The sequence below is a fragment of the Helobdella robusta genome, assembly GCF_000326865.2.
Source record: "Helobdella robusta unplaced genomic scaffold HELROscaffold_53, whole genome shotgun sequence".
Taxonomy (NCBI): Eukaryota; Metazoa; Annelida; class Clitellata; order Rhynchobdellida; family Glossiphoniidae; genus Helobdella; species Helobdella robusta.
This window is the reverse complement of record NW_008705278.1, coordinates 1,154,936-1,171,640: the sequence shown is the minus strand read 5'-3', so window position 1 is coordinate 1,171,640 and position 16,705 is coordinate 1,154,936. Positions and strand designations below refer to the sequence as shown.

The window sequence follows — 16,705 nt, the reverse complement described above, 5'->3', positions numbered from 1 at the left end:
TTGACAGATGATGTTCACTCCGCAGCCAATGTAGCTAACGTACGTTATCGTTTCAAAAATGCCGTACACTCTTTCTTTCTGAGTTTGCTGTCATTTATTAGTGATAATACTAAAGATTAGTTTAAGTCTAAGTATTCAAAAAATTAGGTTTAACAGATTTTATAAGAAAATAAATAAAAAAATTATGTCGGGAGGTTTCAATTTTATATGAAAAATGAAGCAGAAAGTGGAACTTGAAGCCAACCAGGATGGCGTAAGCCCCATGTTTCCTGTACTTGCACGCTATTGTGCTTGCTTCGTTTGAAATCACACCGAAACCGCCATTATTCTTATTCTTCACCATCCACACACCAGCTGGTTGAATTATTTTTTGATTTATGAAAATCTGTGAAAAACTAGAGAAAATTTTTAATTTTTTATGCGGCTCTTATAAACACAAAGCTGCTTAAGAATCGCTCAATTGCTATAACATGTTGCCTACATACGCAAGCACTATATCAGAGGCACGGTTTTTAGGCATTGGACAGACAGTATTTGAACCATGTCAGTGAGCAACAACAACAACAACATCAAGAAATACGGCATTCTTGCCGTCTAAGCTAAGCTAACCAAACCATCGACAAACTAACTCACCATGTTAATAATTTATAAAATTAATGTTAACCTTTGTTGTTCCACAGACCACACACCAGCGATGATAGCTGCTTCTGTTAGGAAACAAAAAAAACATGTGACGAAACATTAGATAAACATTATTTAAACATTTTATAAACATTACTTAAATATCATTTAAACATTAAAACACAAATTAAATGTAATTTAAACACCATTTAAACATGAACTAAACGACAATTAATCAATTTCTCTCGTCATATGTATGAAACACAAACAGCTCTAGTAGATAGAAAACGAGTTAAACATTCACATTTACACATAAGCCCAATCAGAGTTAAGCAAGACCTGATCAGGCAGACAGACAGACAAACAATCATACAAACAAATACATTACTAGCAGCAATAGTAGCAGCGAAATAGATTTAATAGAATCCCGTCATAGCTACACACACACACCACACACACACACACACACACACACACACACACATACACAAACACACACAAACACACACACACCACACACACAAACACACACACACATATCAGCCATCAAACCTTATTTAATGTTTTAGGCAATGGAAAGAAAACCGTTACGTTACATTCTGAATGAGTTGCATTGCCAACAACATCGGCATCGAGATAGCTTGCACTACGTCTGCGCCTTTTACTGTTATTCTCTTCAGCAAGATATATTTGCTGTCGTTGAGAATTTGAATCAAATGACTTGTAGTAGTAGCTGTCGTAGTAGTAGCTGTAGTAGTCGTCCGCTAAAGCAGTAGCCACAAGTACGACATCAGTTATGATTGACATGTTGACGATGACGTTGTCGAGTTGGTACTTTGGGTTGTAGCTTATTATCGGTTTTTGTACATTTAGGACGCCGATCGTTTGGTAATTCCGAAATATTGAAGGCTGCTTGAAGATGTTGATGACGATTTTGTTGAGAATGTTGCTGCTGTTGTTGTTACTGCTGTTGTTGTTGTTGTTGGGAATTAGGTTGTTGTTGATATTGTTGTTAATAAAGATGTACTCAGTTTTGTTAGCCACAAAGAGCTGTGATTCAGATATGTTGATTTGCTGTCGAATTCAATTGAAAATTTATAAAAAAAATTTTTCAAATAAGTTATCTCATATAACGCCATTCTTGTCATTATTATTATTAATTTCTTCTCAATAAATTTTCAGAGGTTTCAGCAATTCAACAACAACAACACACGCACAACACATGAGTGAGTGAGTGAGTGAGTGAGTGAGTGAGTGAGTGAGTGAGTGAGTGAGTGAGTGAGTGAGTGAGTGAGTGAGTGAGTGAGTGAGTGTACATCGCTAGGTGTTTCTCGTTATATTATATTTGTGTTATTTTACTTTAAAATTACAAAAAAAAATATTTAAAGATGAAATAAAGTAAATTAACGACGAATTTGTGAAAATAATATATATAGTATTGTAAAAAAAATTTATAAAAAAAACCTACCAATTTATTAACGACATCATTCCAAAGATAAAAAAAATTGTTAAAAATATTATTATTATTATTATTGTTGTTGTTGTTGTTGTTGTTGTTGTTACTGATAGGAAATATTATGACGGTTGCGATAAAATCATCAGAGGTTAGCGTCAAACTATTATTATTGTTGATAATAACATCCTTGTTATTATTATTATTATTATTATTATTTCTATTAATATTACTGATGTTATTGTTGTCGTTGGTGGGAGTTTTGACAAATTTGACGGACGAGTCTAGAAGCCTGTAAAGAGGAAATTAACAGCCGATAGGAAATTTCAAATAAAATACACTTCATACAAATACATATTATACGCAATGTATATATACATAACTTGTGCAAACATACAAACTCATACAAATATATTAAGTTATACAAAGATACAAACTTGTACAATGATACAAACTTATACAAAGGTACAAACTCATGCAAAGATACAAATTTTTACATTGATACAAACTTATACAAAAATACAAACTTATACCAAGATACAAACTCAAACTAGTATACAAACTTATACAATATACAAACTTTAAATTTGTATCGTTCATTTGGTTTGCTGATTGTATGATCGATTCGTTGACATTTAAGACATTGTTCATTATATCAACCAACAACTGCGAACACTGAAGCATTCGGTTGAATGAATGAATGAATGAGGGAAGGATTGATTGAATGAGAGAATGATTGAATGAGGCAATAAATGAATGAATGAATGAAAGAATAAATTAATGTATAAATGAACGAATAAACGAACAAACCAACCAACGCACTGATCAATGAATGAATTGAACAGATGATTGATTTAATAACCAACCGACCAACTGACTAACCAACCAACCAACCAACCAACCGAATAACCGATCACCGACCGACCAACTGACCAACTGACCAACGGACCAACTGACCAACCGACCAACTAACCTGAAGATCAAAGGAAGGATACTGGACTACACTAGCCACACCGTTGGCTACTTCGACTAAAGTTTCCATGGTGACCATTGTTGGATTCGACGTCTTTATTTTGTACTTTGTTAACGCCTCGTTTGCTAGCAACGACCATGACTGAGAAAAATTATAATAAAAATACTACAAATAATAATAATAATAGTAGTAGTAATAATAATAATAATGAATAATATCAATAATATTTATAATGTTGCATAATTTTAATAGTCAAATAAATTTTTTAAAACTACACATTAGTTTTATCTAGCAATTTGAAAAGAATTTGAAAAAAATTTGAAAACAGATCAAACATTCTTTTGAGAAAAAAAATAACCAACTTTGGAACAGTTACTAAAATTTGGATAGCTCCACGTGACCTGCCCTTTGTTAAGTACACACGACCTCACTGCATACGAACGCATCTTCCAATCACCGACCGAGCCGTAAGGACATGGTGACCTAATTTTTTTGGATTGGTTGGTTGCCGGCCAATAAAATGTTCCGTAAGTAGAACTAACAAGGATGTCGTCCGGGCAAGAAACTAGGAGTTGGTGAATGAATGAATGAATGAACGAATAAATGAATAAATTGATGAATGAACGAACGAACGAATGAATGACAAAATTTAAACCATTAGAAGAAATTAGCGAATCAAAAACAAACAAATAAATAATCAACTGCTGGAATTTGATAAGTACGAAAGCACTTACCAACAAACTGACAGTAAGTACCCAAGTACCCATCAGTGCAGCTGCACTTGTACGAGTTGACGTCATCAAGACACGTGCCGTTGTTCGAGCAGGGATTTGAAAGGCATTCGTTTATTTCAACTCCACAGTTATCACCTGCTCGCATTGGTTCATTACGCTATGTAGAAAGGCTAATAAAAATTAGTGAACGAATTACTACCTCTACCACTATTTCTACTGCTGCTGCTACTACTACCGCTACTACTACAAGTAGTCTATCACTAAAAATACTTTAACTACTACGGACAACAACAACAACAACAATAATAAAAATAAAAAGAACAATTATAATAATAATGATAAGAAGAAGGTGAAGAGAAATTGCAATGAGTGAGGTTCCGACCTTTAAATCCAGGAGTGCAGATGCACTTAAAGAACCCGATGCCAGGTTTGCAAGTGGAGTTGTACTGGCACGGCTGTGAGAGGCAGCTGTCAATCACACTTCGGCAGTCTCCGCCCATGTAGCCCGGCATGCAGTCGCATTTGTAGCCTGATCTGAACAGGTTGACGCAGGTGCCTGTTGAAAAGGGGGTGAAGATAATGAAATGGTTTAATGTGATTGGCTGATTACAAATAGATGATTATGATTGGCTAATTAAAAACGTTATTAGTTTGTGATTGGTTGATTGAAAATCTTCACCTCCATTAAAGCATAATTCCTGACCAATAGTACTGCTGCATTCGTTGACGTCATCGTAACACGTGACTCCCGTTGACCCTGTCTGGCAAGTACATCTGCAACAAACGCGCCAAAAGTTAAATTCCCAGATGAAATATTTACATGATTGTCTGTATCCTCGTTGTTGTGTTGATGGCATTAATGGCATCTCAACTAGCCAAACACCATCAAAAATTCCAATTTAACCGAAATAAACATTTCTCCTTATTTTATCATGTTACTTCTCAAATAAACTGTTATTATTATATGGCTAGAAATATTTTTTTCATGCTATTTAGGCAATAAATTAGAAATAAAATAAAAATAATTTATCAAACAACACCTGAAAGAGTTGACAAGATTGACACAGGTGGAACCAGGCGAGCACGGAGACGACAGACACTCATCTATTTCAACTTCGCACTTGTTTGATGTGTAGCCTGGCATACAGAGACATCTGTATGTGCGTGTGTGTGTGCGTGCGTGTGTGCGTGTGTGCGTGTATTAGCGTGTGTGTGTGTGTGTGTGTGTGTGGTGTATGTGTGTGTTTGTGGTTAAAACACGATTTCATATCTGTTTGATGTGTATCCTGGCATACAAAAACATCTGTATGTGCGTGCGTGTATGTGCATGTGTTAGCGTATGTGTGTGTGTATGCGTGTGATGTGTGTATGTATGTATTTGTGACTCTGTGCAATCCTAATTTGCAAAAACTGACTTGAAAGCGCCGACCAAGTTAACGCACGTAGCGCCATTAATGCAGGGACCAGACAGGCATTCATCTATTTCGTAGTGGCACTGATCGCCCTGGTAGCCAGCAGGGCAGATGCACATGTAGCCGGCTATGGTGTTGAGACAGCGGCCGCTGTTGCGACACGGCGAGGACCTTGGTAGGGGAAACGTTTTGTGGTGGTGGTTGTAAAAATGGGGAGAAAATGGCACGATGGTAAGGATGATTTTAAACATGTGATTGATGAAATAATTGGCTTAAATTTTATAAAATAATATAACAGTATAGTGATGATATTTTGACACGAGAGAAGGTGATGAGCGACGATGCCGATGAAATTAGTGCAAAAAAGTCGAAACAAGTAAATGTGAGTAAAGAAAATTTTTTTAAAAATATAAGCGTGATAAATTGATTTTAAAATAAAATATTTTTTTGACGTAAGATGACGTAATGTGACGTCAAATTGAACGACCAATCAGAAAACATTAAAGATCATTATGATGGCCTACCTACACGCTTCCACTGAAATCTCGCAACGGACTCCAGTCCAGTCGGTATTGCATGCGCACGTGAAACCTCGAGGTAGGTTTGAGGTTATATTTCAAGATGTAACAATTTTATTTTTATTTGATTTTATTTAGAAATAAAATGATTTAATTTGATTGCGATAACGTTTTAATTTGCTGATTGATGTTTAATTCGCCTGCTCCCATCATCATTTATTTTACTACCATGTTATTTCAGGCTGTAGATGAAGAAAGAGAACAAACAGGAAAGAAGAATGGAAAAAGGGTAAAAATTAGAGAGAGAGAGAAAAAAAAATAAGAAGGAAGGGAGAGCGATAGAAAGAGAAAAATAGAGAGAAAGAAAGGGAGAGAGAAAGAGAGAGAGAAAAAAACACAAAAACTTTCAAACAGATGCAAAAATCCAGCCACCTCCATCTAACGTGGACGAGCAGTTGGCACCATTGAGACAAGGATTTGATTGACATCTATCTAATTTGACGTCGCATATCGAGCCGACGTAGCCAGGCAAGCAGATGCACTTGAAGGAGTTGACATTGTTCTGGCAGGTTCCTGAGTTCAAACATGGTCTGCCCAGATGCCGATGGGGTGATGAAAATGAGAATGGTAGGAAGATGAGAAGGATGATTTGGACGAGGAAGAAGATGGGACATTGTGGTCAAAAATTATGCGGAAAAATTATAATTATATAAATACTGCTACTACTAATAATAAAATATTTGTTATAGGTTATTTATTTTTTTAATGATGGAGTGAAGATAATGACGACAACCTTGACTGGCACTCGTCAATATCCATCTCGCAGTTGGCACCTGTGAATCCAGGCGGGCAGGTGCACCTGTGTGTGTGTGTGTGTGTGTGTGTGTGTGATTGATAATAACGTTGACCATTGATGGTAACGATGATGGAGACAAGAATGATATCATTGACGATGATGATAAAAATGATATCATTGACGATGATGATAAGAATGATATCATTGACGATGATGATAAGAATGATATCATTGACGATGATGACAAGAATGATATCATTGACGATGATGACAAGAATGATATATATTATTGACGAAAATGATAAAGATAATGTAAGAAAAATTAGGTGAAAAACAATTATCTATCAAAAATTTAATAGCAGAGTAGAAATATATGAAATTACCTATATAATGATGACGACGATGTTGACGCCAAACATGTGGCGTTGTTGAAGCAAGGATTGGGACTGCAGGGGTGGCTATCTTCACTGCATTGCAGGCCAGTTTTTGTGGGAGGGCAGATGCAAATGTACCCTCCTAGCAATGAAAATTATATTTTTAACGGAAAACTTGTGAAAAGATGTGCTAATACTTAATTCAATTGCTGAATTAAAATTTGTCGTAAATAATTAATTTTTTTTTAAATTTTCCGAAAATTTAATCAAAACTTTAAGTTTTTTACATTTTGATAAATTTTGAAACACTAATACGTTAAAAAAATTACATTAACCGTCAGAAGCCCTATCCAGGCACGTAGCCCCGGAAGCACAGGGGATAGCCTGACACGAATTGAGGGCAATTTCGCACCTGACTCCCGTCCTATCGCTAGTGCAGTTGCACCGGAAGTAGTTTAAACCATCGATGCAGGTTCCTCCGTACAAGCAGGGGGTACTGGAACATTCGTTTACCTCAGTGTCGCAGTCGGCACCCGTCAGGCCCGCACTGCACTGGCATTTGTAGTTGTTGACGATGCTGCATGGAGATTGGTTTTCGGTGTCGTAATTTAATAACAATTAATTTGTTGTGAAGATTAAACTGATTTTTATTTTTTGTTTAAAATTATTGCTCAAAAAATTTGTAATGTTAAATCAAATAAAAAAAAGTTGTATTAGTTAAAATGATAAATTTAAAATTAAGAAAAATTAAAATTTATAACACAAAGCACACAAGGCAATAATTTTCCCTAACGAAACATCCAGAACATTCCCGCCCTTCTCGGGCGCATACTGAACGGACACCCTGTTGAGAATGGAGGACAAAAAATTGAGTTGGACGTCAGTGAGGTGGCAGGCAGATGACCTCTTGCATAGGCCCTGGCCGCAGAAGTTGAAGTTCTGACAGTTACTGCCAAACAGGTCTTGCTGGCAGTTGCATCTACGTTAAGTATAAACGCACTTTTTAATAGTTTTATAATTTTAATTAATTTAGATATATATTTTGTAAAAAAATTGTAAAGAACCTGTCACATAAAAATGTAATTTTTAAATTTGCAATAAATTAGTTGATTAAGAATTGCTAGCGATAAACGAAGCGTAACGATTATGTTAGACCAAATCATCATGTATATTTGCAAAGTTATCAAGTACACATATGGACTTCATGTAAAGAAAGTACAGACTTGTAAGACAAATTGTTGACATCAGTACAGTTGGCCCCATTCAAACATGGGTTCGTTGAGCAGGGACTGTACCTCTCACAATTTCTACCGTAGAAGCCTAGTTTGGTTTCCGATTTTTTTATATAAAACAAATCAAAATTTAATTATTATAATTTTAATTTGTAATAGGTTATTAATTTTTCCTCAAATATTCTTTATTTCCTAATTTGAAATGAAGTTGAAGTTGAATGAAAATGGTAGGTAGGCATGATGAACCTTTCAAACAGTTACATAGGAAATCTCCATCGCTGGTGTTAACACAACTCCCATTGTTAACGCACAATGACGACGACGACGTTGAAGATGACGACGAAGATGAAGATATTGTCACATTATTATCAGGACTTGAAAAGAATCTGCTTGGATCGAGGCAAGGATTGTATCGTTCGCAGTTGACTCCGTAGTAAGCTGATGTACAGGAGCATTTGTACCTCTCCCCACTGTCGTCCATCCTACACGATCCGGAATTTAAACAAGGAGAAAGCGTACAGGCATCAAACTTGTCGCATAGAAGACCGAAAAAACCATCCCTGCACAAACATCTGAATCCGGAATTAGCTTCGTGAGATGAGAACAACATGGAACAAAAGGCGGAGTTTTTGCATGGATTGCTAGTGCAAGGATCTCGGGATGCACAGGTTGGGCCAAAATATCCGTTAGCACACTTGCAAGTGAAGTTGGTGTCGGTGTAGTTGAAACAGGTGGCTCCGAAAAGACATGGGGCGGATGAACAGGGATCAAATCTGTCACATGTAGCTCCGAAACGTCCAACAGTGCACAGGCACGTGAATGCTGATTGAGCTGTTGGTAGGTAAAATTGTTTGATCGTCTTTAGTAATTTGTTTCCAATTTCATTAAAATCACTATGTCTTTATTTCACCACATAATTTTATAGTTTAAACAATCAAGTGAAATTAAAATATTCTTTTGTAAAGTTTGAAACAACTAAAAATTTTAAACGGAAGAGAACCGGTTTGATATCCCGGGACACAAGCAGAACCATAGAGACAAGGACCTCTCCTACACGGATCGAACACCAGACACTGATTGCCGTAGAAATGAGCGGAGCATTGACATGCATAGCCTCCGAACAAAGATGTGTTGGTGCACGAGCCGTTGTTGAAGCAGGGATTGGAGAAACACGAGTTCAAAAAATTGCAGCGTTTACCGAAATATCCGATTTGGTTAGTTTTGTTGTTGTCATCGTTGAAAGAGTTATTGTAACTGTTAACGCAAACGCAAGAAAACTGTTCGGATAGCAAATCGACGTTATAAAAATCATTGCTACTGATGTTGGTGGTGTTGTTATCGCTGTAACGAATGTTATTTTGTGTGCTCGCGTTACCCGATAAGGTGTCAATAACGTTTGAGTAGCAGATTGCAAGGTTCTGACATGGGTTTAGCAGACACGCGTTGAAGTACTGGCAGAGGTTGCCTATGAAGCCTGGCTGGCACAAACATGTGAAGTTCATCGGGTTGGTGTTGCTGTTCACTTTATTTTCACTATCTTTGCTGTTGTTGGTACTAATGTTGTTGTCGATGTATCTTTCATTTACGCTGCTTCTTGTCGAATATCTTGTTGAAAATTTATCTGGCATGACTGGTGGCGCAAATGTTGTTGTTGACGATTGAAATGAAAATGTCGGTAACATCAACGACGGCACTTTGGTTGAACTTTCTTGAGTGAAAAAACTGCTGACCATCGTCGAACTGCTACTCTCACCACCCGCCCCACCACCACTGACGCAGAAACCTGCATTGTAGCAGGGATTCTGGAAGCATGGATCTCTGAACTGACACCTGTCTCCGTAGAACGGTTGCAAACAGTTGCAAGTGAATTTAACGCCAGGACCATTGCTGAGACACACTCCGTTGTTGACGCACGGCCTCATGGAGCAGGGGTCGTAGTTCTCGCAGTTCGTTCCAAACCAGCCAGCTGCACACGAGCAATTGTAGCGATAGTCGCCCAACGTCGTACAGGCACCTCCATTCAGACAAGGTGCCAGGAAAGTGCAGGCGTCCACCTGACGACATTGGTTCCCAAGGAAACCTTCACATTTTTTCAAAAATCTTATCTAATATAATTTGATTCAAATGTTAATGAAATAATTAAGACTTTATCTGAATAGCCAAATGCAAGTTGAAATAAGTTTAAGTTAAATGAATGAGTTAATGAGCTAATTTTATGTTTCATAATGAGTTAATTTTGTATTTCAAAAAATGTCACCAATAAAAAATAAAAAAACTCCAATTGACCTGGTTTGCAAGCGCAAACAAACTGTCCATTGTTGATGTTGATGCAGGTGCCACCGTTGCCACAGACGTTCAGAGCTTCATTGAGGCAGGGATTGTACCAATCACAGGTTAGCCCGCGGTATCCCGCCCCACACTTGCACGTGTAAGAAGGGCTGCTTGATGGGTTGCTGGTGATGTGTTTAGTTTTCCAAATATTTGGCTTATTTGTTTGTATAATTAATTGAAAAATTTAACGAAATAATGTTTTTTTTTAAAAAAAACTCTGATAAAAAGAAATTGATCCGCAAAACGTTTTGGTTTCAAAAACAATGTGAAAATAGTTGCAAAATGTGAATAAAAAATCTTGAAACTAAATTAAACTTCAATTTAATTTAATTAGATTTGAAAACTTAACGATCATCCTAGAATTAAATTTTAAAAACCACATCAACTGCTTCTTACCCGCTGGTGATTGGCTGGCAGGTTCCATTATTGAGACAGGGGTGAGTCCAGCATGGGTCGTAAAATTGACACAACTGCCCGCTGTAACCTCCAGGACAAACACAACTGAACCGTCTTTGTCCATCTGGCCAATTTTTGGTTTGTTTTAAAAAACAATTACGTTAAATGTTTTGTGCTCTGATCTTCCTTATAAACATATCTACCATTTAAATGATCAACATCGTCATAATTTTTTTTTGCATTTATCATCATCTTGAAAACATTTTTCATCTTCATCGTCATCATCATCTTCTTCACCACCATCACCTTCATCGCCATCATCATCTTCATGGTCATCATCATCTTCATCGTCTTCATCCTTCCTCCCTCCACTCACCACTTAGAAAAGAATTAGAAGGAGAGCAGGTAGCATTGTTGAAGCACGGTCTGGTGATGCAAGGATCAAAAACTTGACATCTCTCCCCATAGAAGCCGGGGGCGCAGGTGCAAACGAACTGCAATTCCATCGTTACGAGAGATTGTGGCGATGAAATTGATGATAGAGAAGGCGTAGACGCTGATAAGAATGGCGATGTAGTGAGTGATAGCTGAGGGGATGACGATTTCTTCGCTGGCAAACTTATACAAGTGGCTCCGTTACTACAAGTTTGAGGTAGTAGGCAGAAGTCGATTGTAGTGCAGTTGTCGTCGGTGTAGGGAGGCGTGCAGGTGCATTTGTAGGGAGCGTATATGGAGTTGGGTGCTGTTTGTTGCCTGGCGGGAAACTGCGGATGTTGTGAAAAATTATTCTGGTAGTTGTTTTCGAAGTTGTTAGAAGTTTTGCTACTTGTTATATTAATTTCGTTCTTGTTGACGATTTTAAATACGCTGTTGTTGTTGTTTTTGTTGTTGTTGTTGCTAGAATTGTTCCGGATGTCTTTAAAATTATTTTTATTAGCGTCGTTGCCATTTAAGTTGTTGCCCACACTTCCACCATAATTACCCTTAGATGAAGCAACTGAATCCGTCTCCAACATTTGGTTGGACAGGCCCGTACCACATAACCCGTTGTTGGCACAGGGGTTCAAAAGGACGCAAGTGTCTATAATTTGGCAGCGATCTCCGTAGTAAGCGGAAGGACACAGGCAGATGAAGGATGTCGGAGGGAGTGCCGCGGGAGAGGTACATGTGCCCCCGTTGAAACACGGATTGCTTGAGCACGCTGGATGAAACGTTTGTTGCGTGTGGTAGAGTTAGTCTTTGATGTTTAAAGACAAAATTTATATATATATATATATATATATATATATATATATATATATATATATACACAAAATACATATATATAAATAATAAATAACAAATGAAGAAAATACCAAAATTTTTGGTGGCAAAACTGGTCAGACTCGAAAATGGACCATACACGTTGGTCTGGTTGTAGGTTGAAATGATAGGAGCTATCTTCAATCTGTAGTCTGTGTTCTCTTTGAGGAAAGATAGTGGAGAACAAAGGAGAGATGGTGATGATGAAGAGGAAGAAAATGACGATGATGGTGGAAAAATAACCATGGATGATTTCCACTCCAAACTTTGGATGGAATTCTGCGATTGGTTATATGCCATGTACACAATCACGTACAGTAATGGTGACGACGACGATGATGAAGAAAAAAAAGATGTTGATGATGGTTTTTCCCAACAGATGGTAACATCGTTCAGTGATATATTCGTCACTACAACATTTCTTGGGGCTGGATTAGTGCGGAAAATGATTTAAATACTATTATAACAAAAATTATTATTTTACTAGTACTTTTTTTTGCTACACTCATCATTCCTGTTACAATTTTTAAGATACTACAACCAATAAGTTATGCAATTAATATTGATTGGTTGGCGAGTTAGCTCAATCGATAAGTATGCTTCATTTCGTCTTGTCAGTACGCGTTTACATGGTTCAAATACTAGCTGAGCGAACCTAAAAATCTAGAAGATGCCTATCTCTCATTCTTACCAATAAACTATATTTACGTATAATGCAAAGCATGCATGTGCGTTTCGATGTTAAAATATTCTTTGGAGCAATGAAGATAAGTTAAATTTTTAAGATGGAATACAAGTAAAGATCTATTTATTTCCATTAACTTTTTTGTTATATTAGCGTGTTAAAAATTAAAAGAAAGTATGTAGCATTTGAAAATGAATTGTAATTTTTAACGATTGAAATATGACGTTGAAACAACTATGTTAATAATCACTGTTATTTTATTACTTAAATTTTAAGTTATTTCAGTTCTTAATAATATTCATTCATTTGTTAATTGCAATGTTCCAAAAATCAGTAAAAATTCCTTCCAAGAAACCAGCATTATGTGATTTCGCCCGACCGTTAAAATTATTCCTAAATAAACTCATACAACAAAACAAACCACTGATATCAACAACGTCGACAACCACAGAGATGTTCGTTGCTTGCACTGGTGAACAGTCTGGATTGAATGCCCTGACCCAGATAGCAAAGGTCAAATTAGGGTAAATGTAGTACAGCAGTTCATTAAGCTGGTTTGTTAAGATGGTACCGTTCTGTTGATGGATTGATATAAGGCGATTGATTGCCTGTTGGATGGTTTGTTGAGGAATGTTGTTGTAACTGTTGATAATGTTGTTGTTGGTGTTGTTATTCTTGTTGAGGATGGTTATGTTGACAATTTCAAATTGGATGAAGTTATTGTACTGATCGTCGTCAAAGCCGTCTCTTGAGTCGTCATCTGCAGCGTACAACTCCGTTATGATGAGGTAGTTGTTACTCGCATCCACGTTTTCATTCAGCTTGTTTGTAGTTGAACTGTTGTTGTGGCTGTTTTTGTCAGCATTCTTATTAAAAATGTTGTTATTTAAGTTGTTGAAATCTTTTGTATTTTTGTAGTTGCTGTTTGGCTCGTTAAAATTCTTCGAGAGTGCGTAATTTGCGCTGATACTTCTGTTGAAAAAGAGGCCAAGCCTGTAGACATCTCCACTGGCGAATCTCGGGGCGAATTTGTTGTACCTGGAAATTTCGATGGCGACTGTTGTGACGTAAGAAGTTCCTGATGACGTCGCGACTGTTGTGACGTTGTAACGGAAGTGAAGTGGAGTGGAAGTCGATTTGGTGTTTTTGGTTGTGATGACGCCCGTTGATCTGTCTATGCTGAAATCGAGTTGGTTTTCGTTTAGTAGAAAATAAGATGATTGCGATTTGATGCAAGAGAATGGTGAAGATGAAGAGAAAGAAGATGAGAATGAAGAGGATGAAAAAGAAGATGATAAGTTTGATGATGGTAGTAAAGATGACGCCATCGATTGACATAAAGTTATTTGTCCCACAAACGTGTTAACTGGAGCATCTTGAAACAAACGGAAGAAGTAAGAGGGACTACTGAATCCGGGCTGTTGTGCAGAAACTAAACGAGAGGAGTGGTAAAAATTGAAAAAAAAATTCATTTTTAAAAATAAATTTCAATTATTTTATTTGGCGTTGGCATTTTTAAGTGTTGCAATACGTATATTAAGCATTTCACTATTTACACATATAGTAGCTACCGTTAGGCCTATTAAGTATTTTTTAGTATTCAGAATAAATTTAATGTATAATTATGAAAATATTTTGAATGAATTTTAAAATTTATAAAAAGAAAATTTTAAATTCTAAAGTACCTCTGCCGATTATGTGAATAAAACTCCACAGCCAAATGGTGTAAGAAACTTGTGCTATGGGGAGCATGTTTCTGTAACTGAATGATTCGCTATTTTACAAATCTAGCGGAATATTATGAAAATTCATTCATATTTATATAGTTTAAAAACAATTTCTAAATTAATTTCCAAATCTATGAATAAAATTTGATAAACCAAAAAAATATTAAATAATAGAATCTCGACTGATTTAACGAAAATGTAAGGTAGAAAAAACTATCTTGGTGTTGATACAACTTCTATACATTCATTCAGTTTGTGTTTCCAATGTGGTGTTCTATTTGTTTCTCTTTCATTTTATCTTTCTCTCTCTCTCTCTCTTCCTACCCACTCTTTCTACCCCCTCTTTTTCTCTCTCTCTCTCTCGGTTTTTCTTTTTGCTATTTATTCTTACCTGTTGTGAATTTGCCTCCGTTGGCAAAGTTTCAAGAATTACCAATTAAAGATTCATGTGTGTATGGGTGTGTGTGTGGTGTGTGTGAATCAGTGGTGTGTTTTGCTTGTGTATGTGTGTTTGTGTGTATGTGCGAGTGTTTAGTTAAACTTTGATTGTTGAAAAACATCCAAAAAATTAAATCTAAATTAGAAATTTTTCTAAACGTTATTAACGTTGATACTTAAAAACCTTATTCTGATTTAGGTTTTAGCAGGCTCTAGTTGTCTGATCTAGAGGTTAAAATGAATGATCGTAACTATGCAAAAACTATATATCGTTCTTTGTTTCACGAAATAGGTAAATTTATTTGTTATCTTCAATTGGTCTTACAGTGTGTGTGACTTATGCTTCAAATTTTTTAACAAAATTTAACTACAGTTTTATAATTTTATCCTAATTAACCTAAGTTTATTTTTTATTGCATTGCAACATGCCAATTCAAAAACACGTTTAAAAGTGTTTGATTCGAAAACTTTGCTACGTCTTTTCGATAGTAACATTCATTATCTAGGTGTTGTCTATATTTTGTTATATTTGTTCATTTTAGACTATTTTTTGGTTAGCGGTGATAGGAACGTAAAGTTTGAGTTCTTTGTTTTTTCCGCATATGTTGTTTTTTTATGGAAAGGCTATGTATTACTTTTTGTCAAACTTGTGAGTGAGAGAGCATATTGTTGCTGAATGCTATTTAATCTGATTGAATTTCAAATTGTGATTTGATTTCATTGTTGTAATTTGCGATTCGTTTGTCACCTAATGAAGCAAAGTATCTTTTTCTTTTAAATCATATCAAAAGAAATGCGAAACACAACCTTCTGACATTGTGATTTGCATATATTTAGTTGTGGGATATTAGGTTCCAGTTATTTATGATTAGAAACTCTGTGTGTGTAAATATTTGAAAGTAATATTTTGTAGTTTAACGGTTTAGTTTTTTAATTATAAACTACAGCAAAAATTTGCAAAACTAATGAAGAATTTATTCAAAAAACACTTCAACTATAGCTCACAATTTCAAAAGTTTAAATTTTATTGAAAGTCTATAAAAATTTAATTTTCAAATTGTCAATTTAAATGCAAATTGTAGCATTTCAATGTCACTCAAGATCAAATTCACAGAGTGCGCACATGTCGAGTTCGCAGTCGTCGTCGCCATTATCGCCCCACATTGATCTTCCTCTAACTTTCAAATTATCTTTGGAGTGATGAGCAACAAGATCTTTCGACTGATCAGCTGATCTCTTTGAGCGAATAATTCTAGTGGTGCCTCCTTCCTCGTTGTATTCTTCATCGTATTCTTCAATTTCTGTCCAGGATCTGGTGAAGGTGGTGGTCATGTACACTTTACTTCCTCCAGCCAGTTGGTTCGTCAAGACGGAATTACCTGAAACTGATGAACCACCAGACGTACTAGATAAAATTTTTACACCTGAAGAAGCGGACCCACCTGAAGTTATTGACCCACCAGTTTTGTATGAGCCATCAGAAACTGATGATCCACTTGAAATGGATGATCTCCCGGAAATGGATGATCCTCCTGAAACGGACGTACCAGCTTTGTTTGATAAGCCTGATAAAGCTGATCCTCCTAAATTCATTGATCCACCCAAATTCATTGATCCACCAAGTTTGACTGACATACCTGTTTTGGCTGATATATCAGCTTTGGCTGACCCAGCCTTTTCCATTCCATCTAAATTTACCCGCATATTTCCATT

The 16,705-nt window shown here is 36.2% G+C and overlaps 3 protein-coding genes across 3 annotated transcripts in view; all 3 read right to left on the bottom strand.

Annotated features, from left to right (window-relative positions):
- Positions 1 to 3,722: 3,722 nt before the first annotated feature.
- On the bottom strand, positions 3,723 to 10,059 carry HELRODRAFT_86708 (hypothetical protein; the record flags this gene model as incomplete). Its single annotated transcript, XM_009028069.1, has 13 exons — positions 3,723 to 3,919; positions 4,164 to 4,337; positions 4,461 to 4,555; positions 4,822 to 4,935; positions 5,197 to 5,364; positions 5,718 to 5,784; positions 6,144 to 6,301; positions 6,505 to 6,570; positions 6,906 to 7,020; positions 7,217 to 7,458; positions 8,575 to 8,935; positions 9,489 to 9,635; positions 9,897 to 10,059. Coding segments are annotated over 13 exons (2,067 nt in total), but the record flags the coding sequence as incomplete, so codon positions are not given.
- Positions 10,060 to 13,129: 3,070 nt separating this feature from the next.
- On the bottom strand, positions 13,130 to 14,579 carry HELRODRAFT_179358 (hypothetical protein; the record flags this gene model as incomplete). Its single annotated transcript, XM_009028192.1, has 2 exons — positions 13,130 to 14,259; positions 14,513 to 14,579. 2 exons carry the CDS (start codon positions 14,577 to 14,579, stop codon positions 13,130 to 13,132), a joined length of 1,197 nt encoding a protein of 398 aa, XP_009026440.1.
- Positions 14,580 to 16,084: 1,505 nt separating this feature from the next.
- The window catches only part of HELRODRAFT_179357 (hypothetical protein), a gene marked incomplete at both ends in the record, with an annotated part of 8,897 nt that continues 8,276 nt past the window's right edge, over positions 16,085 to 16,705 (bottom strand). The window contains one exon of the mRNA XM_009028191.1: positions 16,085 to 16,680. Coding sequence (XP_009026439.1) covers positions 16,085 to 16,680 — 596 coding nt within the window. The remainder of the gene's footprint in view (positions 16,681 to 16,705) is intronic.